This window comes from Phalacrocorax carbo (assembly GCF_963921805.1).
Source record: "Phalacrocorax carbo chromosome 30 unlocalized genomic scaffold, bPhaCar2.1 SUPER_30_unloc_1, whole genome shotgun sequence".
Taxonomy (NCBI): domain Eukaryota; kingdom Metazoa; phylum Chordata; class Aves; order Suliformes; family Phalacrocoracidae; genus Phalacrocorax; species Phalacrocorax carbo.
Window position 1 is genome coordinate 9,036 of NW_026990236.1, and position 22,887 is coordinate 31,922.

At 73.8% G+C, this 22,887-nt stretch overlaps 3 protein-coding genes across 3 annotated transcripts; 1 reads left to right on the plus strand and 2 right to left on the minus strand.

The window, feature by feature from the left end:
* Positions 1-794: 794 nt before the first annotated feature.
* On the minus strand, positions 795-3,479 carry TRAPPC5 (trafficking protein particle complex subunit 5). The gene is made up of 3 exons (XM_064439702.1): positions 3,371-3,479; positions 1,014-2,046; positions 795-956 (listed from the first exon to the last, which is right to left on the minus strand). The coding sequence occupies exon 2, from the start codon at positions 2,040-2,042 to the stop codon at positions 1,476-1,478; it is 567 nt and encodes a 188-aa protein (XP_064295772.1). The 5' UTR covers positions 2,043-2,046; positions 3,371-3,479; the 3' UTR covers positions 795-956; positions 1,014-1,475.
* A 4,271-nt stretch (positions 3,480-7,750) lies between these two features.
* Positions 7,751-16,452, plus strand: PCP2 (Purkinje cell protein 2). Its single transcript, XM_064439703.1, is given in 4 exon segments — positions 7,751-7,791; positions 14,709-15,089; positions 15,633-15,747; positions 16,345-16,452. Coding segments are annotated over 4 exon segments (543 nt in total). The 3' UTR covers positions 16,351-16,452.
* An 812-nt stretch (positions 16,453-17,264) lies between these two features.
* LOC135310741 (protein PET100 homolog, mitochondrial) lies at positions 17,265-22,778 on the minus strand. Its single transcript, XM_064439701.1, has 4 exons — positions 22,656-22,778; positions 19,787-19,873; positions 19,632-19,664; positions 17,265-18,807 (listed from the first exon to the last, which is right to left on the minus strand). Exons 1-4 carry the CDS (start codon positions 22,680-22,682, stop codon positions 18,748-18,750), a joined length of 207 nt encoding a protein of 68 aa, XP_064295771.1. The 5' UTR covers positions 22,683-22,778; the 3' UTR covers positions 17,265-18,747.
* Between the last annotated feature and the right edge of the window lie 109 nt (positions 22,779-22,887).

Sequence of the window (22,887 nt, forward strand, 5' to 3'; positions counted from 1 at the left end):
GCCACCCAGCACGTGACAGCGCGGGCACCCAGGGGTGGCCTCTGGGTCCCCGAGGGACCGGTGTCCCCGGGAGGATGGGGACCCCCCAGTGTCCCCAAGGACCTCCCCGATGTCCTCAGGGGGACTGGGACCCCCCCTCCGGTGTCCCCAGAGGGACTGGGACCCCCCAGTGTCCCCAAGGAAGGACACCCCCGCGGTGTCCCCAGGGGGACTGGGACCCCCCCTCCGGTGTCCCCAGGGGGACTGGGGCCATTGGGGGGACAAAGGATGGTGTCAGGGGACCCCGACCCCCCCCGGGATGTCCCCAAACCCCCCTGGGATGTCCCCAAACCCCCCAGAGAAGAGCCGAGGGCCAGCGGGAGGGACACGAGCGGGTTTATAGTGACACCAACCGACCGAGTGTCCCCAAGGGCCCCCACGAGGGACAAGGGACAGCGGTGGGGGTCCCAAAGCACCCCCAGTGTCCCCAGGAGTGGCCAAGGGCCATCGGGAGGGACAAGGGACAGCGGTGGGGGTCCCAAAGCACCCCCAGTGTTCCCAGGGGTGGCCAAGGGCCATCGGGAGGGACAAGGGACAGCAGTGGGGGTCCCAAAGCACCCCCAGTGTTCCCAGGGGTGGCCAAGGGCCATCGGGAGGGACAAGGGACAGCAGTGGGGGTCCCAAAGCACCCCCAGTGTCCCCAGGAGTGGCCAAGGGCCATCGGGAGGGACAAGGGACAGCGGTGGGGGTCCCAAAGCACCCTCAGCATCCCCAGGGGTGGCCAAGGGCCATCAGGAGGGACAGGGGCAGTGGTGGGGGACCCAGAGCACCCACAGTGTCCCCAAGGGTGGCCAAGGGCCATTGGGGAGGGACAGGGGACAATGACGAGGGCCCCAACCCACCCCCAAGCGTCCCCAAAGGAGGCCGAGGGCCATCGGGGGGGGGACACAAGGTGGTGTCCAGGGACACAAAGGGACCTCAGTGCACCCAAGGGTGGCCAAGGGACACAAGGGTGTCTGGGGACACAAAGGGACCTCAGTGTCCCCAAAGTAGGCCGAGGGCCATCGGGGGGGGACACAAGGTGGTGTCCGGGGCCCCAAACCACCCCAAGTGTCCCCAAAGGAGGCCAAGGGCCATCAGGGAGGGACAGGGGACAGCGATGAGGGCCCCAAACCACCCCCAAGTGTCCCCAAAGGAGGCTGAGGCTCATCGGGGGGGGACACAAGGTGGTGTCCAGGGACACAAAGGGACCTCAGTGTCCCCAAAGGAGGCCGAGGGCCATTGGGAGGGACACCAGGTGGTGTCCGGGGCCCCAACCCACCCCCAAGTGTCCCCAAAGGAGGCCGAGGCCCATTGGGGGGGACACAAGGTGGTGTCCGGGGCCCCAACCCACCCCCAAGTGTCCCCAAAGGAGGCCGAGGGGGGGGACAAGGGACAGTGACGAGGGCCCCCAATCGTCCCCAGGGGCAGCCCAGGCGCCCCCCACCCCCCACCCCTCAGCGCCCCTCCAGGCTCTTGTCCCGGGCGATGACGGCCTCCTCGAACTTGATCATGAGGGTGGTGCCCTTGTGCCAGTGCGCGGTGACCTTGGCGGGGAAGCCGCTGGCGGTGAGGACGGCCTCCACCAGGCCGGCGGTGAAGGCGGCGCAGTTGAGGGTGCTGTTCTCCTTGGGGACCGAGATGTACGTGTTGACCAAGGGCTCCTTCTCGATGACGTAGTAGGTCTTGTCGTCGTCGTTGGCCTGCTCCAGCTTATCGGCTTCCTTGCCGAAGAGGGCCCGCCAAACGGGGCCCTTGACGAAGAGGAGGACGTTGAGGACCTTGGTTTCGCGCCGGCCGCTCTTCTCGCGGGCCACCAAGGCGTCGAGGACGCGGAGGCCCACCTGGTGGCCCAGGCGGGCCAGCTTGGCCTGCAGCTCGGCCACCGAGTAGACGCGGTTCTGGCAGTACTGCACCAGCTCCGAGAAGAGGAGGGCGAAGGCGCTGAGGCTCACCTCGGTGCGGGGCCGGCCCAGGGCGCGCTCCAGCAGCGGGGACTTGCCGCGGGTGAAGCGGGCGTCCATCCTCCTGGGGGGCGGGGGGGGGGAAATGGGGGGTCAGGGGGGTGATAGAGGGGGACGGGGGGCACCCGGAGGGGTTGGGGAGGCGGTTGAGAGGCTCCTGGAGGGGTCAGGGGGGTGATAGAGGGGGTCGGGGGGCACCCGGAGGGGTCAGGGGGGTGATAGAGGGGGGCGGGGGGCACCCGGAGGGGTCAGGGGGGTGATAGAGGGGGGCGGGGGGCACCCGGAGGGGTTGGGGAGGTGGTTGGGGGCTCCTGGAGGGGTCAGGGGGTGATAGAGGGGGTCGGGGGGCACCCGGGGGGGTCGGGGGGGTGTTAGAGGGGGTCGGGGGGCACCCGGAGGGGTCTGGGGAGTGATAGAGGGGGGCGGGGGGCACCCGGAGGGGTCAGGGGGGTGTTAGAGGGGGTCGGGGGGCACCCGGAGGGGTCTGGGGAGTGATAGAGGGGGGCGGGGGGCACCCGGAGGGGTCAGGGGGGTGTTAGAGGGGGTCGGGGGGCACCCGGAGGGGTCTGGGGAGTGATAGAGGGGGGGCGGGGGGCACCCGGAGGGGTCGGGGGGGGGTTAGAGGGGGGCGGGGGGCACCCGGAGGGGTCTGGGGAGTGATAGAGGGGGGCGGGGGGCACCCGGAGGGGTCTGGGGGGTGATAGAGGGGGGCGGGGGGCACACGGAGGGGTCTGGGGAGTGATAGAGGGGGGCGGGGGGCACCCGGAGGGGTCAGGGGGGTGTTAGAAGGGGTCGGGGGGCACCCGGAGGGGTCTGGGGAGTGATAGAGGGGGGCGGGGGGCACCCGGAGGGGTCGGGGGGGGGTTAGAGGGGGGCGGGGGGCACCCGGAGGGGTCGGGGGGGTGTTAGAGGGGGTCTGGGGGCACCTGGAGGGGTCTGGGGGGGGTTAGAGGGGGGCGGGGGGCACTCGGAGGGGTCTAGGGGGTGATAGAGGGGGTCGGGGGGCACACGGAGGGGTCTGGGGGGTGATAGAGGGGGTCGGGGGGCACCCGGAGGGGTCTGGGGGGTGATAGAGGGGGTCGGGGGGCACCCGGAGGGGTCTGGGGGGGGGGTTAGAGGGGGCCGGGGGGCACCCGGAGGGGTCTGGGGGGGGGTTAGAGGGGGCCGGGGGGCACCCGGAGGGGTCGGGGGGGGTTAGAGGGGGTCGGGGGGTGGTTGGGGGAGGGGGGCGCCCGTTAAGGCCCAGGGCGGGGGGGGGGGGAGGAGCCCAGGGGAGGGGCGCACCCGGGGAGGGGGAGGGGCACCCATCGGGGACCCCCGCGGGCCGGGGGGGCCTTGGCGGGGGGTGGGGGGGGGAGGGAGGGGGGATCGGGCCCCCCGGTACCGACCCTCCGCGGCCGCTCCGCGCTCCCGCTTTACGGCCGGTACCGTCGCAAAAGCGCCGCGCGGCCGCCGCAAAGCGCGGCACGGGAGGGGAGGGGGCGCGGGGGCGTCACCCGGGGCAACGGCGGGGCGGGGCCAACGGCGGGGAAAGGGGCGGGGTCACCGCGAGCGGTGCCCCGCCCCCTTCCGCCCATAATGATCGCGTCCACCGGTGGCCACACCCCCCGCCCCGCCCCCCGGAAGCGATGGCGCCCGTCACCTACCGAGCCCCACACCGCCCCACAGCGCCCTATAGCGCCCCACAGCGCCCCACAGCACCCAACCCACACCGCCCCACAGCGCCCTATAGCACCCCACAGCACCCTATAGCGCCCCATAGCGCCCAACAGCGCCCTATAGCGCCCCACACCGCCCCACAGCACCCAACCCCCACAGCGCCCTATAGCACCCCACAGTGCCCCACACCGCCCCACAGCGCCCTATAGTGCCCTATAGCGCCTCACACCGTCCCACAGCACCCACATCGCCCCACAACACCATATAGCGCCACACACCGCCCCAGCAAGGGGTACCACAAGTGCTGCGGGGCTCCCATGGGTGCTGTGGGGTGTCAATGGGTGCCACGGGTGCTGTGGGGTGCTGTGGGGCTCCCATGGGTGCTGTGGGGTGTCAAGGGGTGCCACGGGTGCTGTGGGGTGCTGTGGGGCTCCCGTGGGTGCTGTGGGGTGGCAAGGGGTGCCACGGGTGCTGTGGGGTGCTGTGGGGCTCCCATGGGTGCTGTGGGGTGTCAAGGGGTGCCACGGGTGCTGTGGGGTGCTGTGGGGCTCCCGTGGGTGCTGTGGGGTGGCAAGGGGTGCCACGGGTGCTGTGGGGTGCTGTGGGGCTCCCGTGGGTGCTGTGGGGTGGCAAGGGGTGCCACGGGTGCTGTGGGGCTCCCGTGGGTGCTGTGGGGTGGCAAGGGGTGCCACGGGTGCTGTGGGGTGCTGTGGGGCTCCCATGGGTGCTGTGGGGTGTCAAGGGGTGCCACGGGTGCTGTGGGGAGCTGTGGGGCTCCCGTGGGTGCTGTGGGGTGGCAAGGGGTGCCACGGGTGCTGTGGGGTGCTGTGGGGCTCCCGTGGGTGCTGTGGGGTGTCAAGGGGTGCCACGGGTGCTGTGGGGTGCTGTGGGGCTCCCGTGGGTGCTGTGGGGTGGCAAGGGGTGCCACGGGTGCTGTGGGGTGCTGTGGGGCTCCCGTGGGTGCTGTGGGGTGGCAAGGGGTGCCACGGGTGCTGTGGGGCTCCCGTGGGTGCTGTGGGGTGGCAAGGGGTGCCACGGGTGCTGTGGGGCTCCCGTGGGTGCTGTGGGGTGGCAAGGGGTGCCACGGGTGCTGTGGGGCTCCCGTGGGTGCTGTGGGGTGTCAAGGGGTGCCACGGGTGCTGTGGGGTGCTGTGGGGCTCCCATGGGTGCTGTGGGGTGTCAAGGGGTGCCACGGGTGCTGTGGGGTGCTGTGGGGCTCCCGTGGGTGCTGTGGGGTGGCAAGGGGTGCCACGGGTGCTGTGGGGTGCTGTGGGGCTCCCGTGGGTGCTGTGGGGTGGCAAGGGGTGCCACGGGTGCTGTGGGGCTCCCGTGGGTGCTGTGGGGTGTCAAGGGGTGCCACGGGTGCTGTGGGGTGCTGTGGGGCTCCCGTGGGTGCTGCGGCTGCCCTGAGGAGCTGGGGTGCTCGGGGACCACCTGCCCCCCCGCACCCTGAACGAGACCAACAACAGCCAGGTGGGGGCACCCATGGGGCCCATGGGGGGGACGGGACGGGGGGGGCACCCATGGGTGCCCCACAGATATGGGGGGAGGGGGCAGCACTGCTGGATGGGGGGAAAGAGCTCCGTGGGCAGCTGCGGCACCCCACATCGCTGACGTCACCCCCACATCGCTGACGTCACCCAGTGGCACTTCAAACCCCACCCCGCGTCACCCCCCGTCACCCCGTCACTCCCCTGGCACCACCCTGTCACCCCCATCACCCACCCGTGTCACCCCCTGTCACCCCGGCACCCGTGTCCCCCCCACATCCCCCCGTGTCCCCCCCATGTCCCCCCCGTGTCCCCCCCGTGTCCCCCCCACATCCCCCCGTGTCCCCCCGTGTCCCCCCCGTGTCCCCCCCGTGTCCCCCCCACATCCCCCCGTGTCCCCCCCGTGTCCCCCCCGTGTCCCCCCCGTGTCCCCCCCGTGTCCCCCCGTGTCCCCCCGAGTCCCCCCCGTGTCCCCCCCGTGTCCCCCCGTGTCCCCCCCGTGTCCCCCCGTGTCCCCCCCGAGTCCCCCCCGTGTCCCCCCACATCCCCCCGTCCCCCCCCCGTGTCCCAGGGTCCCTGGGGGTCACGGGGGTCGCGGCCCCCCGGGGCTGTGGTGGCACTGGGGACCAGGGAGTGACAGACGGGGGCGGGGGGGGGACCCCCAGCGATGGCAGGGCCCGATCCTGATGGACGCGGGGGGTGGAGCCCACGACAAACCGTGGCAGTGGGGGGGACACGGGGGGGCCACGGGGACACCAGGGGGGTTGGGGACACATGGGGGAGGGACACGGGGACACTGGGGGGGACATGGGGACACTGGGGGGCACGGGGACACTGGCGGGGATATGGGGACACTGGGGGGGCACGGGGACACTGGGGGGGCACGGGACACAGGGGGGGACATGGGGACACTGGGGGGACATGGGGACACTGGGTGGGGCACGGGGACACTGGCGGAGATATGGGGACACTGGGGGGGCACGGGGACACAGGGGGGGACATGGGGACACAGGGGGGGACATGGGGACACTGGGGGGCACGGGGACACTGGCGGAGATATGGGGACACTGGGGGGGGCACGGGGACACTGGGGGGGGACATGGGGACACTGGGGGGGACATGGGGACACTGGGGGGGCACGGGGACACTGGCGGGGATATGGGGACACTGGGGGGGGCACGGGGACACTGGGGGGGGACATGGGGACACTGGGGGGGCACGGGGACACAGGGGGGGACATGGGGACACTGGGGGGGCACGGGGACACTGGCGGGGATATGGGGACACTGGGGGGGGCACGGGGACACTGGAGGTTGACATGGGGACACTGGGGGGACATGGGGACACTGGGGGGGGCACGGGGACACTGGGGGGGGACATGGGGACACTGGGGGGGACATGGGGACACTGGGGGGGCACGGGGACACTGGCGGGGATATGGGGACACTGGGGGGGGACATGGGGACACTGGGGGGGGCACGGGGACACTGGGGGGGCACGGGGACACTGGGGGGGGACATGGGGACACTGGGGGGGCACGGGGACACTGGCGGGGACATGGGGACACTGGGGGGGACATGGGGACACTGGGGGGGGACATGGGGACACTGGGGGGGCACGGGGACACTGGCGGGGACATGGGGACACTGGGGGGGACATGGGGACACTGGGGGGGGACATGGGGACACTGGGGGGGACATGGGGACACTGGGGGGGGCACGGGGACACTGGCGGGGATATGGGGACACTGGGGGGGGCACGGGGACACTGGGGGGGCACGGGGACACTGGCGGGGACATGGGGACACTGGGGGGGGACATGGGGACACTGGGGGGGACATGGGGACACTGGGGGGGGCACGGGGACACTGGCGGGGATATGGGGACACTGGGGGGGGCACGGGGACACTGGGGGGGGACATGGGGACACTGGGGGGGCACGGGGACACAGGGGGGGACATGGGGACACTGGGGGGGCACGGGGACACTGGCGGGGATATGGGGACACTGGGGGGGGCACGGGGACACTGGAGGTTGACATGGGGACACTGGGGGGACATGGGGACACTGGGGGGGGCACGGGGACACTGGGGGGGGACATGGGGACACTGGGGGGGACATGGGGACACTGGGGGGGCACGGGGACACTGGCGGGGATATGGGGACACTGGGGGGGGACATGGGGACACTGGGGGGGGCACGGGGACACTGGGGGGGCACGGGGACACTGGGGGGGGACATGGGGACACTGGGGGGGCACGGGGACACTGGCGGGGACATGGGGACACTGGGGGGGACATGGGGACACTGGGGGGGGACATGGGGACACTGGGGGGGCACGGGGACACTGGCGGGGACATGGGGACACTGGGGGGGACATGGGGACACTGGGGGGGGACATGGGGACACTGGGGGGGACATGGGGACACTGGGGGGGGCACGGGGACACTGGCGGGGATATGGGGACACTGGGGGGGGCACGGGGACACTGGGGGGGACATGGGGACACTGGGGGGACATGGGGACACTGGCGGGGACATGGGGACACTGGGGGGGGCACGGGGACACTGGGGGGGGACATGGGGACACTGGGGGGGACATGGGGACACTGGGGGGGGACATGGGGACACCAGGACACGGGGGTCTGGGGGACACCACTGGGTGGGGCGGGGACAGGGGACGGGGCAGGCGTTGGGTGGCCTGGGGGGTGGGGACAGCACAGGGTGACGTGGGGACCCGGGGGTGGGGGGGGCCGTGCAGGGGTGACAGAGCAGAGCCAGGCACGGCCGGGCCCCCCACCCACACGGGGTGCCCCCCCCCAACCACCCAGGGGTGCCCCCACCCAGGGGTGCCCCTCCGGGACCGGCACAGCCCCCCGGGAACCCCTGGCCTGGGTGTCCCCACCCTTGGGTGTCCCCATGGGTGTCCCCGGCCCCGGGAGTCCCCGTGGGTGTCCCCGAGGGTGACCCCGCGGGTGACCCCGTCCGTGGGTGCCGCTGGACCCCCAGACCCCCCCTCACCCACAGGAGAGAGAAGCAAAACCCTATATTTAATCGATATTTTCCAACGCGGTATCGCGACTCGTCAGCGGCCGCGCAACAGTCGGCGACAGCGGGGGGGGCACCTGCACAGCCCGTGCGTCCCTGTCGGGAGCCCCTCGCCGACCCACGGCCCCTGTGCGTCTCTGTCGGGGGTCCCTCGCCGACCCACGGCCCCCTGTGCGTCCCTGTCGGGAGCCCCTCGCCGACCCACGGCCCCTGTGCGTCTCTGTCGGGGGTCCCTCGCCGACCCACGGCCCCCTGTGCGTCCCTGTCGGGAGCCCCTCGCCGACCCACGGCCCCTGTGCGTCCCTGTCGGGGGTCCCTCGCCGACCCACGGCCCCTGTGCGTCCCTGTCGGGAGCCCCTCGCCGACCCACGGCCCCTGTGCGTCCCTGTCGGGAGCCCCTCGCCGACCGACGGCCCCTGTGCGTCCCTGTCGGGAGCCCCTCGCCGACCCACGGCCCCCCGTGCGTCCCTGTCGGGAGCCCCTCGCCGACCCACGGCCCCCTGTGCGTCCCTGTCGGGAGCCCCTCGCCGACCCACGGCCCCCTGTGCGTCCCTGTCGGGAGCCCCTCGCCGACCCACGGCCCCCTGTGCGTCCCTGTCGGGAGCCCCTCGCCGACCCACGGCCCCCTGTGCGTCCCTGTCGGGGGTCCCTCGCCGACCCACGGCCCCTGTGCGTCCCTGTCGGGGGTCCCTCGCCGACCCACGGCCCCTGTGCATCTCTGTCGGGGGTCCCTCGCCGACCCACGGCCCCCTGTGCGTCTCTGTCGGGGGTCCCTCGCCGACCCACGGCCCCCTGTGCGTCCCTGTCGGGAGCCCCTCGCCGACCCACGGCCCCCTGTGCGTCTCTGTCGGGGGTCCCTCGCCGACCCACGGCCCCCTGTGCGTCTCTGTCGGGGGTCCCTCGCCGACCCACGGCCCCCTGTGCGCCCCTGTCGGGGGTCCCTCGCCGACCCACGGCCCCCTGTGCGTCTCTGTCGGGGGTCCCTCGCCGACCCACGGCCCCCTGTGCGTCTCTGTCGGGGGTCCCTCGCCGACCCACGGCCCCCTGTGCGTCCCTGTCGGGGGTCCCTCGCCGACCCACGGCCCCTGTGCGTCCCTGTCGGGAGCCCCTCGCCGACCCACGGCCCCTGTGCGTCCCTGTCGGGGGTCCCTCGCCGACCGACGGCCCCTGTGCGTCCCTGTCGGGGGTCCCTCGCCGACCCACGGCCCCTGTGCGTCCCTGTCGGGGGTCCCTCGCCGACCCACGGCCCCTGTGCGTCCCTGTCGGGGGTCCCTCGCCGACCCACGGGCCCCGTGAGTCCCTGTCGGGGGCCCCTCGCCGACCCACGGCCCCCCGTGCGTCCCTGTCGGGGGTCCCCGTCCTTGGGTGTCCCCACGGGTGTCCCCTGGGTGTCCCCGCGGGTGTCCCCGTCCCTGGGTGTCCCCACGGGTGTCCCCTGGGTGTCCCTGTGGGTGTCACCATCCCTGGGTGTCTCCCGGGTGTCCCATAGGGTGTCCCCTGGGTGTCCCCGTCCCTGGCTGTCCCGGTGGGTGCCCCCGGGGGTGTCCCCTCCTGGCGGTGGCCCTGTCCCCTCCCGCCGCGCCCCGGGGTGGGCGTCTGCGCCCCGAGGTGCGGGAGCGTCCCCAGGGCACCCCCGAGCTGTCCCGCGGCCGAGGGCACCACCGGGGCATGGGGGGGGACCCGGGGGGGACCCGGGGGGCACCGGGGGGGACTGGGGACACTGGGGGGGCACCGGCGGACAGAGGGGACCCGCGGGGGGGGGAACTGGGGGGCACCGGGGGGTAACTGGGGACACTGGGGGGGCACCGGGGGACAGAGGGGACCCGGGGGGGGGAACTGGGGGGCACCGGGGGGTAACTGGGGACACTGGGGGGCACTGGGGGGTTACTGGGGGCACTGGGGGGGGCACCGGGGGACAGAGGGGACCCGGGGGGGGGGAACTGGGGGGCACCGGGGGGTAACTGGGGACACTGGGGGGGCACCGGCGGACAGCGGGGACCCGGGGGGGTGGGAACTGGGGGGCACCGGGGGGTAACTGGGGACACTGGGGGGCACTGGGGGGTTACTGGGGGCACTGGGGGGGGCACCGGGGGACAGAGGGGACCCGGGGGGGGGGGAACTGGGGAGCACCGGGGGATAACTGGGGATACTGGGGGGGCACCGGCGGACAGAGGGGACCCGGGGGGGGGCAACTGGGGGGCACCGGGGGGTAACTGGGGACACTGGGGGGGCACCGGGGGACAGAGGGGACCCGCGGGGGGGGGAACTGGGGGGCACCGGGGGGTAACTGGGGACACTGGGGGGGCACCGGGGGACAGAGGGGACCCGGGGGGGGGGGAACTGGGGAGCACCGGGGGATAACTGGGGATACTGGGGGGGCACCGGCGGACAGAGGGGACCCGGGGGGGGGCAACTGGGGGGCACCGGGGGGTAACTGGGGACACTGGGGGGGCACCGGCGGACAGAGGGGACCCGGGGGGGGGCAACTGGGGGGCACCGGGGGGTAACTGGGGACACTGGGGGGGCACCGGGGGACAGAGGGGACCCGCGGGGGGTGGGAACTGGAGGGCACCGGGGGGTAACTGGGGACACTGGGGGGGCGCCGGGGGACAGAGGGGACCCGGGGGGTGGGAACTGGGGAGCACCGGGGGGTAACTGGGGACACTGGGGGGGCACCGGGGGACAGAGGGGACCCGCGGGGGGGGGAACTGGGGGGCACCGGGGGGTAACTGGGGACACTGGGGGGGCACCGGGGGACAGAGGGGACCCGCGGCGGGGGAACTGGGGAGCACCGGGGGATAACTGGGGATACTGGGGGGGCACTGGCGGACAGAGGGGACCCGCGGGGGGGGGAACTGGGGGGCACCGGAGAATAACTGGGGACACTGGGGGGGCACCGGGGGACAGAGGTGACCCGCGGGGGGGGGAACTGGGGGGCACCGGGGGGTAACTGGGGACACTGGGGGGGCACCGGGGGACAGAGGGGACCCGGAGGGGGGGGGAACTGGGGGGCACCGGGGGGTAACTGGGGATACTGGGGGGGCACCGGGGGACAGAGGGGACCCGGGGGGGGGCAACTGGGGGGCACCGGGGGGTAACTGGGGACACTGGGGGGGCACCGGCGGACAGAGGGGACCCGGGGGGGGGCAACTGGGGGGCACCGGGGGGTAACTGGGGACACTGGGGGGGCACCGGGGGACAGAGGGGACCCGCGGGGGGTGGGAACTGGAGGGCACCGGGGGGTAACTGGGGACACTGGGGGGGCGCCGGGGGACAGAGGGGACCCGGGGGGTGGGAACTGGGGAGCACCGGGGGGTAACTGGGGACACTGGGGGGGCACCGGGGGACAGAGGGGACCCGCGGGGGGGGGAACTGGGGGGCACCGGGGGGTAACTGGGGACACTGGGGGGGCACCGGGGGACAGAGGGGACCCGCGGCGGGGGAACTGGGGAGCACCGGGGGATAACTGGGGATACTGGGGGGGCACCGGCGGACAGAGGGGACCCGCGGGGGGGGGAACTGGGGGGCACCGGAGAATAACTGGGGACACTGGGGGGGCACCGGGGGACAGAGGTGACCCGCGGGGGGGGGAACTGGGGGGCACCGGGGGGTAACTGGGGACACTGGGGGGGCACCGGGGGACAGAGGGGACCCGCGGCGGGGGAACTGGGGAGCACCGGGGGATAACTGGGGATACTGGGGGGGCACCGGCGGACAGAGGGGACCCGGAGGGGGGGGGAACTGGGGGGCACCGGAGAATAACTGGGGACACTGGGGGGGCACCGGGGGACAGAGGTGACCCGCGGGGGGGGGAACTGGGGAGCACCGGGGGATAACTGGGGACACTGGGGGGGTAACTGGGGACGCTGGGAGGGGACACCGCGGTGACGCTGACGTCCCCAGCGCCCGCCTGGGGGGGTGACACCGGAGCAAGGGGGACACGGGGGGGGCTGGACCAGCCCCTGCCCCCCCCCCCCCAGCACCCATGGGTGCTATGGCCCCCAAGCGGGGGGTGGGGGGCACAGCTCGCGCCCCCCTTCCACCCCCCCCCCACCCCAAAAAACAGTTTCCCAGACTGGAGAAGGGACCCAGGCGTCCGGGCGCCCCTCCCCCCGCTGGGGGGGTCGGGGGGTGGGGGAGGGGGGACCCAGGCGTCCGCCCCCCCCATCGCGGGGGGAGGGGGGGAATTATGGGTGCAATTAAGAGCCATTTGGTTAATTGCTCGCGGCTGCCAGGGGGGGATTGGGGACACGGCGGGGGGGGCGGGGGCGGGGGAGCCCCCCCACCCATCGCCCCCCCCCCCGACACCCGCACCCACCCCTCGACACCCCCGCTGGGAGCCCGGAGCACCCGTGGGTGCCCGGAGCACCCGTCAGCACCCCTGAACGGCACAGGGCACCCCACAGCCCCCACGGGCACCCCACAGCAACCCCCCACGGGCACCCCACAGCCCCCACGGGCACCCCACAGCAACCCCCCCACGGGCACCCCACAGCACCCACGGGCACCCCGCAGCACCCACGGGCACCCCACAGCCCCCACGGGCACCCCACAGCAACCCCCCCACGGGCACCCCACAGCACCCACGGGCACCCCACAGCAACCCCCCACGGGCACCCCACAGCCCCCACGGGCACCCCACAGCAACCCCCCCACGGGCACCCCACAGCACCCACGGGCAACCCACAGCAACCCCCCACGGGCACCCCACAGCCCCCACGGGCACCCCACAGCACCCACGGGCAACCCACAGCAACCCCCCACGGGCACCCCACAGCCCCCACGGGCACCCCACAGCACCCACGGGCACCCCACAGCACCCACAGGCACCCCGCAGCACCCACGGGCACCCCACAGCAACTTCCCACGGGCACCCCGCAGCACCCACGGGCACCCCACAGCAACTTCCCACGGGCACCCCACAGCCCCCACGGGCACCCCACCAACACCCACGGGCACCCCACAGCAACCCCCCCACGGGCACCCCACCAACACCCACGGGCACCCCACAGCAACCCCCCACGGGCACCCCACAGCCCCCACGGGCACCCCACAGCAGCCCCCCACGGGCACCCCACAGCACCCACGGGCACCCCACAGCACCCACAGGCACCCCGCATCACCCACGGGCACCCCACAGCAACCCCCCACGGGCACCCCACGGGCACCCCACCAACACCCACGGGCACCCCACAGCCCCCACGGGCACCCCACAGCACCCACGGGCACCCCACAGCAACCCCCCCACGGGCACCCCACAGCCCCCACGGGCACCCCAGAGCTCCCACGGGCACCCCACAGCCCCCACGGGCACCCCAGAGCTCCCACGGGCACCCCACAGCAACCCCCCACGGGCACCCACAGCCCCCACGGACACCCCACAGCAACCCCCCACGGGCACCCCACAGCCCCCACGGGCACCCCAGAGCTCCCACGGGCACCCACAGCCCCCACGGGCACCCCGGGCACCCATGGGTGTCCCCAGCGCCCTCCCCCCGCGCGCCCCGTGCCCCCCCCCAGCGCTCCCATCATCCCCGCGTCCCCCGTGTCCCCCCACGTGTGTCCCCCCCCCCGTGTCCCCCCTCCCCCCCCGTGCCGTGTCCCCCCACCCGGGCTGCGCGGGGGGGGGCGGGGGTATAAGGCGCGCGCGGGGTGTGGGTGCTGCACCCACCATGGCGGCCCCGGGGGGGACAGCGCCCGGCCACGCGCCCGCGGGGGGTGAGGGCACGCGGGGGGGCACCCGGGGGGTCCCTATTGGGGGGGTCCCCATGGCGGGGGGGTCCCCATTGGGGGGGTCCCCATAGCGGGGGGTCCCCGTTTCAGGGGGGTCCCTATTGAGGGGTCCCCATAGCGGGGGGGGTCCCCATAGCGGGGGGGTCCCCGTTTCAGGGGGGTCCCTATTGAGGGGTCCCCATAGCGGGGGGGGTCCCCATAGCGGGGGGGTCCCCGTTTCAGGGGGGTCCCTATTGAGGGGTCCCCATAGCGGGGGGGTCCCCATAGCGGGGGGGTCCCCGTTTCAGGGGGGTCCCTATTGGGGGGGTCCCCATAGCGGGGGGGTCCCTATTGAGGGGTCCCCATAGCGGGGGGGGTCCCCATAGCGGGGGGGTCCCCGTTTCAGGGGGGTCCCTATTGGGGGGGTCCCCATAGCGGGGGGGTCCCCGTTTCAGGGGGGTCCCTACTGGGGGGGTCCCCAGAAGAGGGGGACTCCCCTCTTCAGGGAGTTCCGCATTAAAGTGGGGGGGGGTGTGACCCCGGAGCAAAGGACCCCCCCCCCCGTTTCTGGGGGGTTGCCCTTTGCGGGGGGGGCCCATATCAGGGGGTTCCCATTTGAGGGGGGTCCCCCCCGTTTCAGGGGCTTCCACATTTGAGGGGGGTCCCCCCTGTTGGGGGGGTGTCCCCGGATCGGGGAGGGTCCCCGGATCGGGGTGGGGCCCCATTATGGGGGGAGCCTGAACCGGGGGGGTCCCCATTTCAGGGGCTTCCCCATTTGCGGGGGAGGGTCCCCCTGTTTCAGGGGGTTCCCCGTTAAAGTGGGGGGGTCCCGCAGCAAAGGAGGCCCCCCCATTTCTGGGGGGTTGCCCTTTGCCGCGGGGGGGGGGGTCCCTATATCAGGGGCTTCCCCGTTTCCGGGGGGGTTCCCCCCGTTTCCCCGGGACGGGGGTGGGTGTGTGTGTCCCCGTTTCAGGGGGTTCCCCATCACCGGGGGGGTGTCGCCGTTGCAGGGGGGTCCCCCGGAGCAGGGGGGTCCCCCGGAGCAGGGGGGTCCCCGGAAGAGGAGGGGTCCCCGGAGCAGGAGGGCTTCTTCTCGCTGCTGAGCTCGGTGCAGGGGGGGCGCATGGACGAGCAGCGCTGCAGCCTGGGGGGGGCCCGGCGGTGAGGGGGGGGCGCGGGGGGGCGAGCGGTGAGGGGGGGGTGGGGGGGTGCGGGGGGGGGCAGCGGTGGGGGGGGGCGCGGGGGGCCGGGGGTGCCAGCGGTGACGGGGGCGGGGGGGGTGCGGGGGGGGCAGCGTGAGGGGGGGGGCGCGGGGGGGGCGAGCGGTGGGGGGGCGTGGGGGGTGCGGGGGGGGGGGCCCGGCGGTGGGGGGCGAGCGGTGGGGGGGGGCGCGGGGGGCCGGGGGTGCCAGCGGTGAGGGGGCGTGGGGGGGGGGTACGGGGGGGGGGGCCCGGTGTGGGGGGGGCGCGGGGGGTCCCAACAGTGGGGGGGGGGGGGGCGCGAGGGCCCGGCGATGGGGGAGTGCGGTGGGTGGGGGGGGCCTGGCGGTGAGGGGGGGGCGCGGGGGGGGACCGGCGGGCGGTGGGTGCTGGGGGGGGGGGGGGGGAGTGTCTGTGGGTGCCGTGTGGGGGTCGGTGGGTGCCGTGGAGGGTGCGGCGGGGGGTGGGCGGCGTGGGGGGGTCTGTGGGCGGCGGGGGTCCCCGCCCGTGGGTGCCATGTGGGTGCGGCAGGCGGGGGGGGCAGCCCGCCCCCCCCCGAGCTGGCGGCGCTGCTGGAGCTGCTGGCGAGCACCCAGGGGCGCCGCATGGACGAGCAGCGCCTGCCCGTGCCCCGCCTGCCCGGCTTCGGGGGCGGCAAGGTGGGGGGCGGGGGGGGCACCCGGGGGGGCACCCGGGTGGGGGGGGGGCCCGGCAAGGGCCGGAGGAGGGGCGCCGGGGGCACCCAGGGTGGGGGCGGGGCTGGCGAGGTCGGGAGGGGGCACCGGAGGGCCGGGGGCGGGGGGAGAAGGGGGCCGGGGGCACCCGGGGGTCGGGGGGGCACCCGGGGGGGCCCGGCAAGGTCTGGAGGGGGGGGGGAGGGGGACGGGGGCACCCAGGGTGGGGGGGGGGTTGGTAAGGTCCTGGGGGGCATCCGGGGAGGGGGGTTCAGGGGCACCGGAGGGGGGGGGGAGACCGGGGGGCTGGGGGGGGTGGGGCACTCGGGGTGGGGGGGACTGGGGTAAGAGCCAGGGTGGTGGGGTACCTTGGGGTGGGGGGGCACAACCCCCACAGGGGCCAGGGTGGGGGCACATGGGTGGGGGTCCCAGCCCCACGGGGACACCCAGAGGGGTCGGGGAGCACCCAGGGTGGGGGGGGGGGCCCAGGGGAGGGGGGTCCACCCTGGGGGGGGGGGTACAACCCCACGGGGACACCCAGGGACACCCCCTGGGTGCCACCCCCCCCCCATCTCCCCGCAGGACTGAACCCCCGGCGGTGCCACCGCCCCCACCCCGTCCCCGAGCCCGCGACGTCCCCCCGCGCCCCCCCCCCGCGCCCCCCCCGCCTGTCACCCCCCAATAAACCCCCCCCCACCCGCGCCGCTGTGGGGCCTGTGACGCCAGGGGACACTGGGGGGGGGTGGGGGGGGGGTGGCACCAGGGGACACTGATAGAGGACACCCATGGCAGACAGGTGACACCAGGGGACACCCACAGGGGATGGGTGACACCGGGGGACACAGGGGACACCCACAGGGGATGGGGGACACCCAGGGGTGACACCAGGGGACACCCACAGGGGATGGGTGACACCGGGGGACACAGGGGACACCCACAGGGGATGGGGGACACCCAGGGGGTGACACCAGGGGACACCCACAGGGGATGGGTGACACCGGGGGACACAGGGGACACCCACAGGGGATGGGGGACACCCAGGGGGTGACACCAGGGGACACCCACAGGGGATGGGTGACACCAGACACAGGGGACACCCACAGGGGATGGGTGACACCAGGGAACACAGGGGACACCCACAGGGGATGGGTGACACCGGGGACACAGGGGACACCCACAGGGGGTGGCTGACACCAGGGACACAGGGGACACCCACAGGGGGTGGGTGACACCGGGGACACAGGGGACACCCACAGGGGATGGGTGACACCGGGGACACAGGGGACACCCACAGGGGATGGGTGACACCGGGGACACAGGGGACACCCACAGAGGATGGGTGACACCAGAGACACAGGGGACACCCACAGGGGATGGGTGACACCGGGGATGGGTGACACCGGGGACACAGGGGACACCCACAGGGGGTGGGTGATACCGGGGATGGGTGACACCAGGGACACAGGGGACCCGGGGGGGTGACACCAGGGGACAAGAGAACATTCACAGCGGGTGGGTGACACCGGTGGACACAGGACACCTGGGGGGGGTGACACTAGGGGACACCCACAGCAGACAGGGGACACGCGGTCCCCAGGGGACAGCCGACCCCCAGGTGGCACTAGGGGACAGCCGAGCCCCCCCCGGGGACGCCCCCGTCACCGTGACCCCCCGCAGGCAGTGCCAGCAGCGTTTATTGGGGGGTGGGGCCGCGCGGGGCGTCACTCGTCCCCTCGGCGGCCGCCGTCACGGCGCGGGCACCAGGGCGGGGCAGCTCCAGACGCCGCCTGTCCCCGTGTCACCCGGTCCCCGCCGTCACCCGCCGTCACCCGCCGCGGTGGCACCAGGGCGCGGCCACGGGTCCCGCCGCCGCCGGGCGTCGTGACAAGCCGGGGCCACGTGTCCCCTCTGTCACCAACGTGACCCCGGGCGGTGGCATCGGGATGAATCTCCGGTGACAAGCTGGGGCCACGTGTCCCCTCTGTCACCAATGTGACCCCGGCGGTGGCATCGGGATGAATCTCCGGTGACAAGACGCGGCCACGTGTCCCCTCTGTCACCAAGGCGGCCACGGCGGTGGCGTCACGATGTGGCCGCAGTGACAGCATGTGGCCGTGTGTCCCCTCTGTCACCAACGTGACCCCGGCGGGGGGCATCAGGATGAATCTCCGGTGACAAGACGCGGCCACGTGTCCCCTCTGTCACCAAGGCGGCCACGGCGGTGGTGGCACAATGTGGCCACGGTGACAGCACGCGGCGGTGTGTCCCCTCTGTCACCAACGTGACCCCGGCGGTGGCATCGGGATGAATCTCCGGTGACAAGACGTGGCCACGTGTCCCCTCTGTCACCAAGGTGGTCACGGCGGTGGTGGCACAATGTGGCCACGGTGACAGCACGCGGCCGTGTGTCCCCTCTGTCACCAACGTGGCCACCGCGATGGCATCGGGATGAATCTCCGGTGACAAGACGCGGCCACGTGTCCCCTCTGTCACCAACGTGGCCACCACGATGGCATCAGGACGAATCTCCGGTGACAAGACGCGGCCACGTGTCCCCTCTGTCACCAAGGTGGCCACAGTGGTGGCATCAGGACCCCCGCCGTGGGGACAACATGCGGCCACGTGTCCCCTCTGTCACCAAGGTGGCCACAGTGGTGGCATCAGGACCCCACCGTGGGGACAAGATGCAGCCGTGTGTCCCCTCTGTCATCGGCCTGTTCACGGTGGTGGCACCGGGATGCGGCCACGTGTCCCCTCTGTCACCAAGGTGGCCACAGCGGTGGCATCAGGACCCCGCCGTGGGGACAAGACGTGGCCACGTGTCCCCTCTGTCACCAAGGCGGCCACGGCGGTGGCGGCACGATGTGGCCGCGGTGACAGCACGCGGCCGTGTGTCCCCTCTGTCACCACCAGGGCGCCGTCACCCCGCTGCCGCGCGTCCCCTCGGTCACCGCGGGGGGGGTGGCCGGGTGTCCCCGCGTCCCCTCAGTCCCGCGTCCCCTTCCCCTCCCGCAGCCGCCGCTTCAGCTCCGCCATCGCCTGCCGCTGGGGGGGACACGGGGGGGGACACGGGTGTCACGAGTGTCCCCGGGTGTGGGGGCGTCCCCTGCCTCACCCCCTGCCCGATGTGGGGCCACGGTGGCAGGGGGAGGGGCACCTTGGGGACATCATGGATGGGGGGGCACTGGGGAGATGTTGGGGACGCTGGGGACACGGGGGGACGTTGGGGACACCAGGGCTGGGGGGGCACTGGGGAGATGTTGGGGACAGTGGGGACACGGGGGGACACTGGGGACACCAGGGCTGGGGGGGCACTGGGGAGATGTTGGGGACATTGGGGACACGGGGGGACATTGGGGACACCAGGGCTGGGGGGGCACTGGGGAGATGTTGGGGACATTGGGGACACGGGGGGACATTGGGGACACCAGGGCTGGGGGGGCACTGGGGAGATGTTGGGGACAGTGGGGACACGGGGGGACACTGGGGACACCAGGGATGGGGGGGCACTGGGGAGATGTTGGGGACATTGGGGACACGGGGGGACATTGGGGACACCAGGGCTGGGGGGGCACTGGGGAGATGTTGGGGACAGTGGGGACACGGGGGGACACTGGGGACACCAGGGATGGGGGGGCACTGGGGAGATGTTGGGGACATTGGGGACACGGGGGGACATTGGGGACACCAGGGCTGGGGGGGCACTGGGGAGATGTTGGGGACGTTGGGGACACGGGGGGACATTGGGGACACCAGGGCTGGGGGGGCACTGGGGAGATGCTGGGGACGTTGGGGACACAGGGGGACATTGGGGACACCAGGGCTGGGGGGGCACTGGGGAGATGTTGGGGACGTTGGGGGTCTCTTACCCGCTGGGGGTCGTCCGGAGGAAAAATCTCCCTCTGGGGAAGATGGGGGGGGGTGTCAGTGGGGGAGGGGCAGGGGCACCCAGAGACCCCCCTGTCCCCCACCCCGGGGACCCCCCCTCCCCCCGCCGGGGACCCCGGGGACCCCCCGCCCCCACCTTGCGCTGCACCACGTGGCGCTGGAAGTGCTCGGCCTGGTTGGAGACCCAGAACAGCCCGACGGGGAAGGACAGGTACAGCAGCATCTGGGGACAGGCGGCACCGTCACCCCGCGTCCCCCCGGGGCGTCACCGGCGGCCCCCGCGCTGTCACCCGGCCCCGGCGTCACCCCCCGGCCCCGGCGTCACCCCCCGGCCCCGACACTTGCACCAGGGTGTCACCCGCCAACGTCACCCACGTCCCACTGTCACCTCCTGGCCCCAACACCCGGACTGGGGTGTCCCCCGTGTCCCCCACCACCCCATCAATGTCACCCACGTCCCGCTGTCACCTCCCATCCCCAACACCCGGACTGGGGTGTCCCCCGTGTCCCCCACCACCCCATCAATGTCACCCACGTCCCGCTGTCACCTCCCATCCCCAACACCCGGACTGGGGTGTCCCCCGTGTCCCCCACCACCCCATCAATGTCACCCACGTCCCGCTGTCACCTCCCATCCCCAACACCCGGACTGGGGTGTCCCCCGTGTCCCCCACCACCCCATCAATGTCACCCACGTCCCGCTGTCACCTCCCATCCCCAACACCCGGACTGGGGTGTCCCCCGTGTCCCCCACCACCCCATCAATGTCACCCATGTCCCACTGTCACCTCCTGGCCCCAACACCTGGACTGGGGTGTCCCCCGTGTCCCCCACCACCCCATCAATGTCACCCACGTCCCACTGTCACCTCCTGGCCCCAACACCCGGGGCTGGGGTGTCCCCCGTGTCCCCCACCACCGCATCAATGTCACCCACGTCCCGCTGTCACCTCCCATCCCCAACACCCGGGGCTGGGGTGTCCCCCGTGTCCCCCACCACCCCATCAATGTCACCCACGTCCCGCTATCACCTCCCATCCCCAACACCCGGACTGGGGTGTCCCCCGTGTCCCCCACCACCCCATCAATGTCACCCACGTCCCGCTATCACCTCCCATCCCCAACACCCGGACTGGGGTGTCCCCCGTGTCCCCCACCACCGCATCAATGTCACCCACGTCCCGCTGTCACCTCCTGGCCCCAACACCCGGGGCTGGGGTGTCCCCCGTGTCCCCCACCACCGCATCAATGTCACCCATGTCCCAGTGTCACCTCCTGGCCCCAACACCCGGACTGGGGTGTCCCCCGTGTCCCCCACCACCCCATCAATGTCACCCACGTCCCAGTGTCACCTCCCGTCCCCAACACCTGTACTGGATGTCACCCGCTGTCCCCAACACTGTCATATGTGTCAAGGTGTGCCCCCACGTCATTCTCTGTCCCCATCACTTGTCCCCGGGTGTCCCCAGTGTCACCCGCTGTCCCCATCGCCTGCGCTGGGTGTCACCTCCTGTCCCCATCACTTGCCCTAGGGTGTCCCCTTGCTGCCCCCCCAACCGCCCCCCACCTTTAAACCCCAGGGACTGACCCCCCTCCTCCCCGCATCGCCCCCCGCCCCCCTCGAGGAGAATATCTCCTCCCCCCATTGCCCCCCCCCGGCCTGACCCTCCCCTCCCCCCATTGCCCCCCCCCCCGGCATGACCCTCCCCTCCCCCCATTGCCCCCCCCCGGCCTGACCCTCCCCTCCCCCCATTACCCCCCCCCCCGGCATGACCCTCCCCTCCCCCCATTGCCCCCCCCCGGCCTGACCCTCCCCTCCCCCCATTGCCCCCCCCAGGCCTGACCCTCCCCTCCCCCCATTGCCCCCCCCAGGCCTGACCCTCCCCTCCCCCCATTACCCCCCCCCCCGGCCTGACCCTCCCCTCCCCCATTGCCCCCCCCCGGCCTGACCCTCCCCTCCCCCCATTGCCCCCCCCAGGCCTGACCCTCCCCTCCCCCCATTACCCCCCCCCCCCGGCATGACCCTCCCCTCCCCCCATTGCCCCCCCCCGGCCTGACCCTCCCCTCCCCCCATTGCCCCCCCCAGGCCTGACCCTCCCCTCCCCCCATTACCCCCCCCCCCGGCATGACCCTCCCCTCCCCCCATTGCCCCCCCCCGGCCTGACCCTCCCCTCCCCCCATTACCCCCCCCAGGCCTGACCCTCCCCTCCCCCCATTACCCCCCCTAGTCCTGACCCTCCCCTTCCTGACCCTCCCCTCCCCCCATTGACCCCCCAGGCCTGACCCTCCCCTCCCCCCATTGCCCCCCCCCCAGGCCTGACCCTCCCCTCCCCCCATTGCCCCCCCCCCAGGCCTGACCCTCCCCTCCCCCCATTGACCCCCCAAGCCTGACCCTCCCCTCCCCCCATTGCCCCCCCCCAGGCCTGACCCTCCCCTTCCCCCATTGCCCCCCCCAGGCCTGACCCTCCCCTCCCCCCATTACCCCCCCTAGTCCTGACCCTCCCCTCCCCCCATTGACACCCCCCCCCAGGCCTGACCCTCCCCTCCCCCCATTGCCCCCCCCAGGCCTGACCCTCCCCTCCCCCCATTGCCCCCCCCCCCCAGGCCTGACCCTCCCCTCCCCCCATTGACCCCCCAGGCCTGACCCTCCCCTCCCCCCATTGCCCCCCCCCAGGCCTGACCCTCCCCTCCCCCCATTGCCCCCCCCCCAGGCCTGACCCTCCCCTCCCCCCATTGCCCCCCCCCAGGCCTGACCCTCCCCTCCCCCCATTGACCCCCCCCAAGCCTGACCCTCCCCTCCCCCCATTGCCCCCCCCCCAGGCCTGACCCTCCCCTCCCCCCATTGCCCCCCCCCAGGCCTGACCCTCCCCTCCCCCCATTGCCCCCCCCCCCGGCCTGACCCTCCCCTCCCCCCATTGACCCCCCAAGCCTGACCCTCCCCTCCCCCCATTGACACCCCCCCCCTTTGCCCCCCCTCGGGCTGACCCTCCCCCCGCCCCCGCGCACCCGCAGGATCTCCAGCTTCACCCCCATGGCGCCTCCAGGGCCCCAGCACTTCCGCCTCGCCTCCCCACCTCGCAACACGGCGGCCGCCTATTGGCCCAGCGCCCAGCACCGCCGCCGTCTGTTGGTGTGTGGGGGAGGGCGGGGCGCTGCCCTGAAGGGCGGGAGCGGCGACCAATGAGAGTGCGAGAGGCGAGGTTGAGGGCGGGAGGGCGGTGAGCGGAAGTGGCGTCAT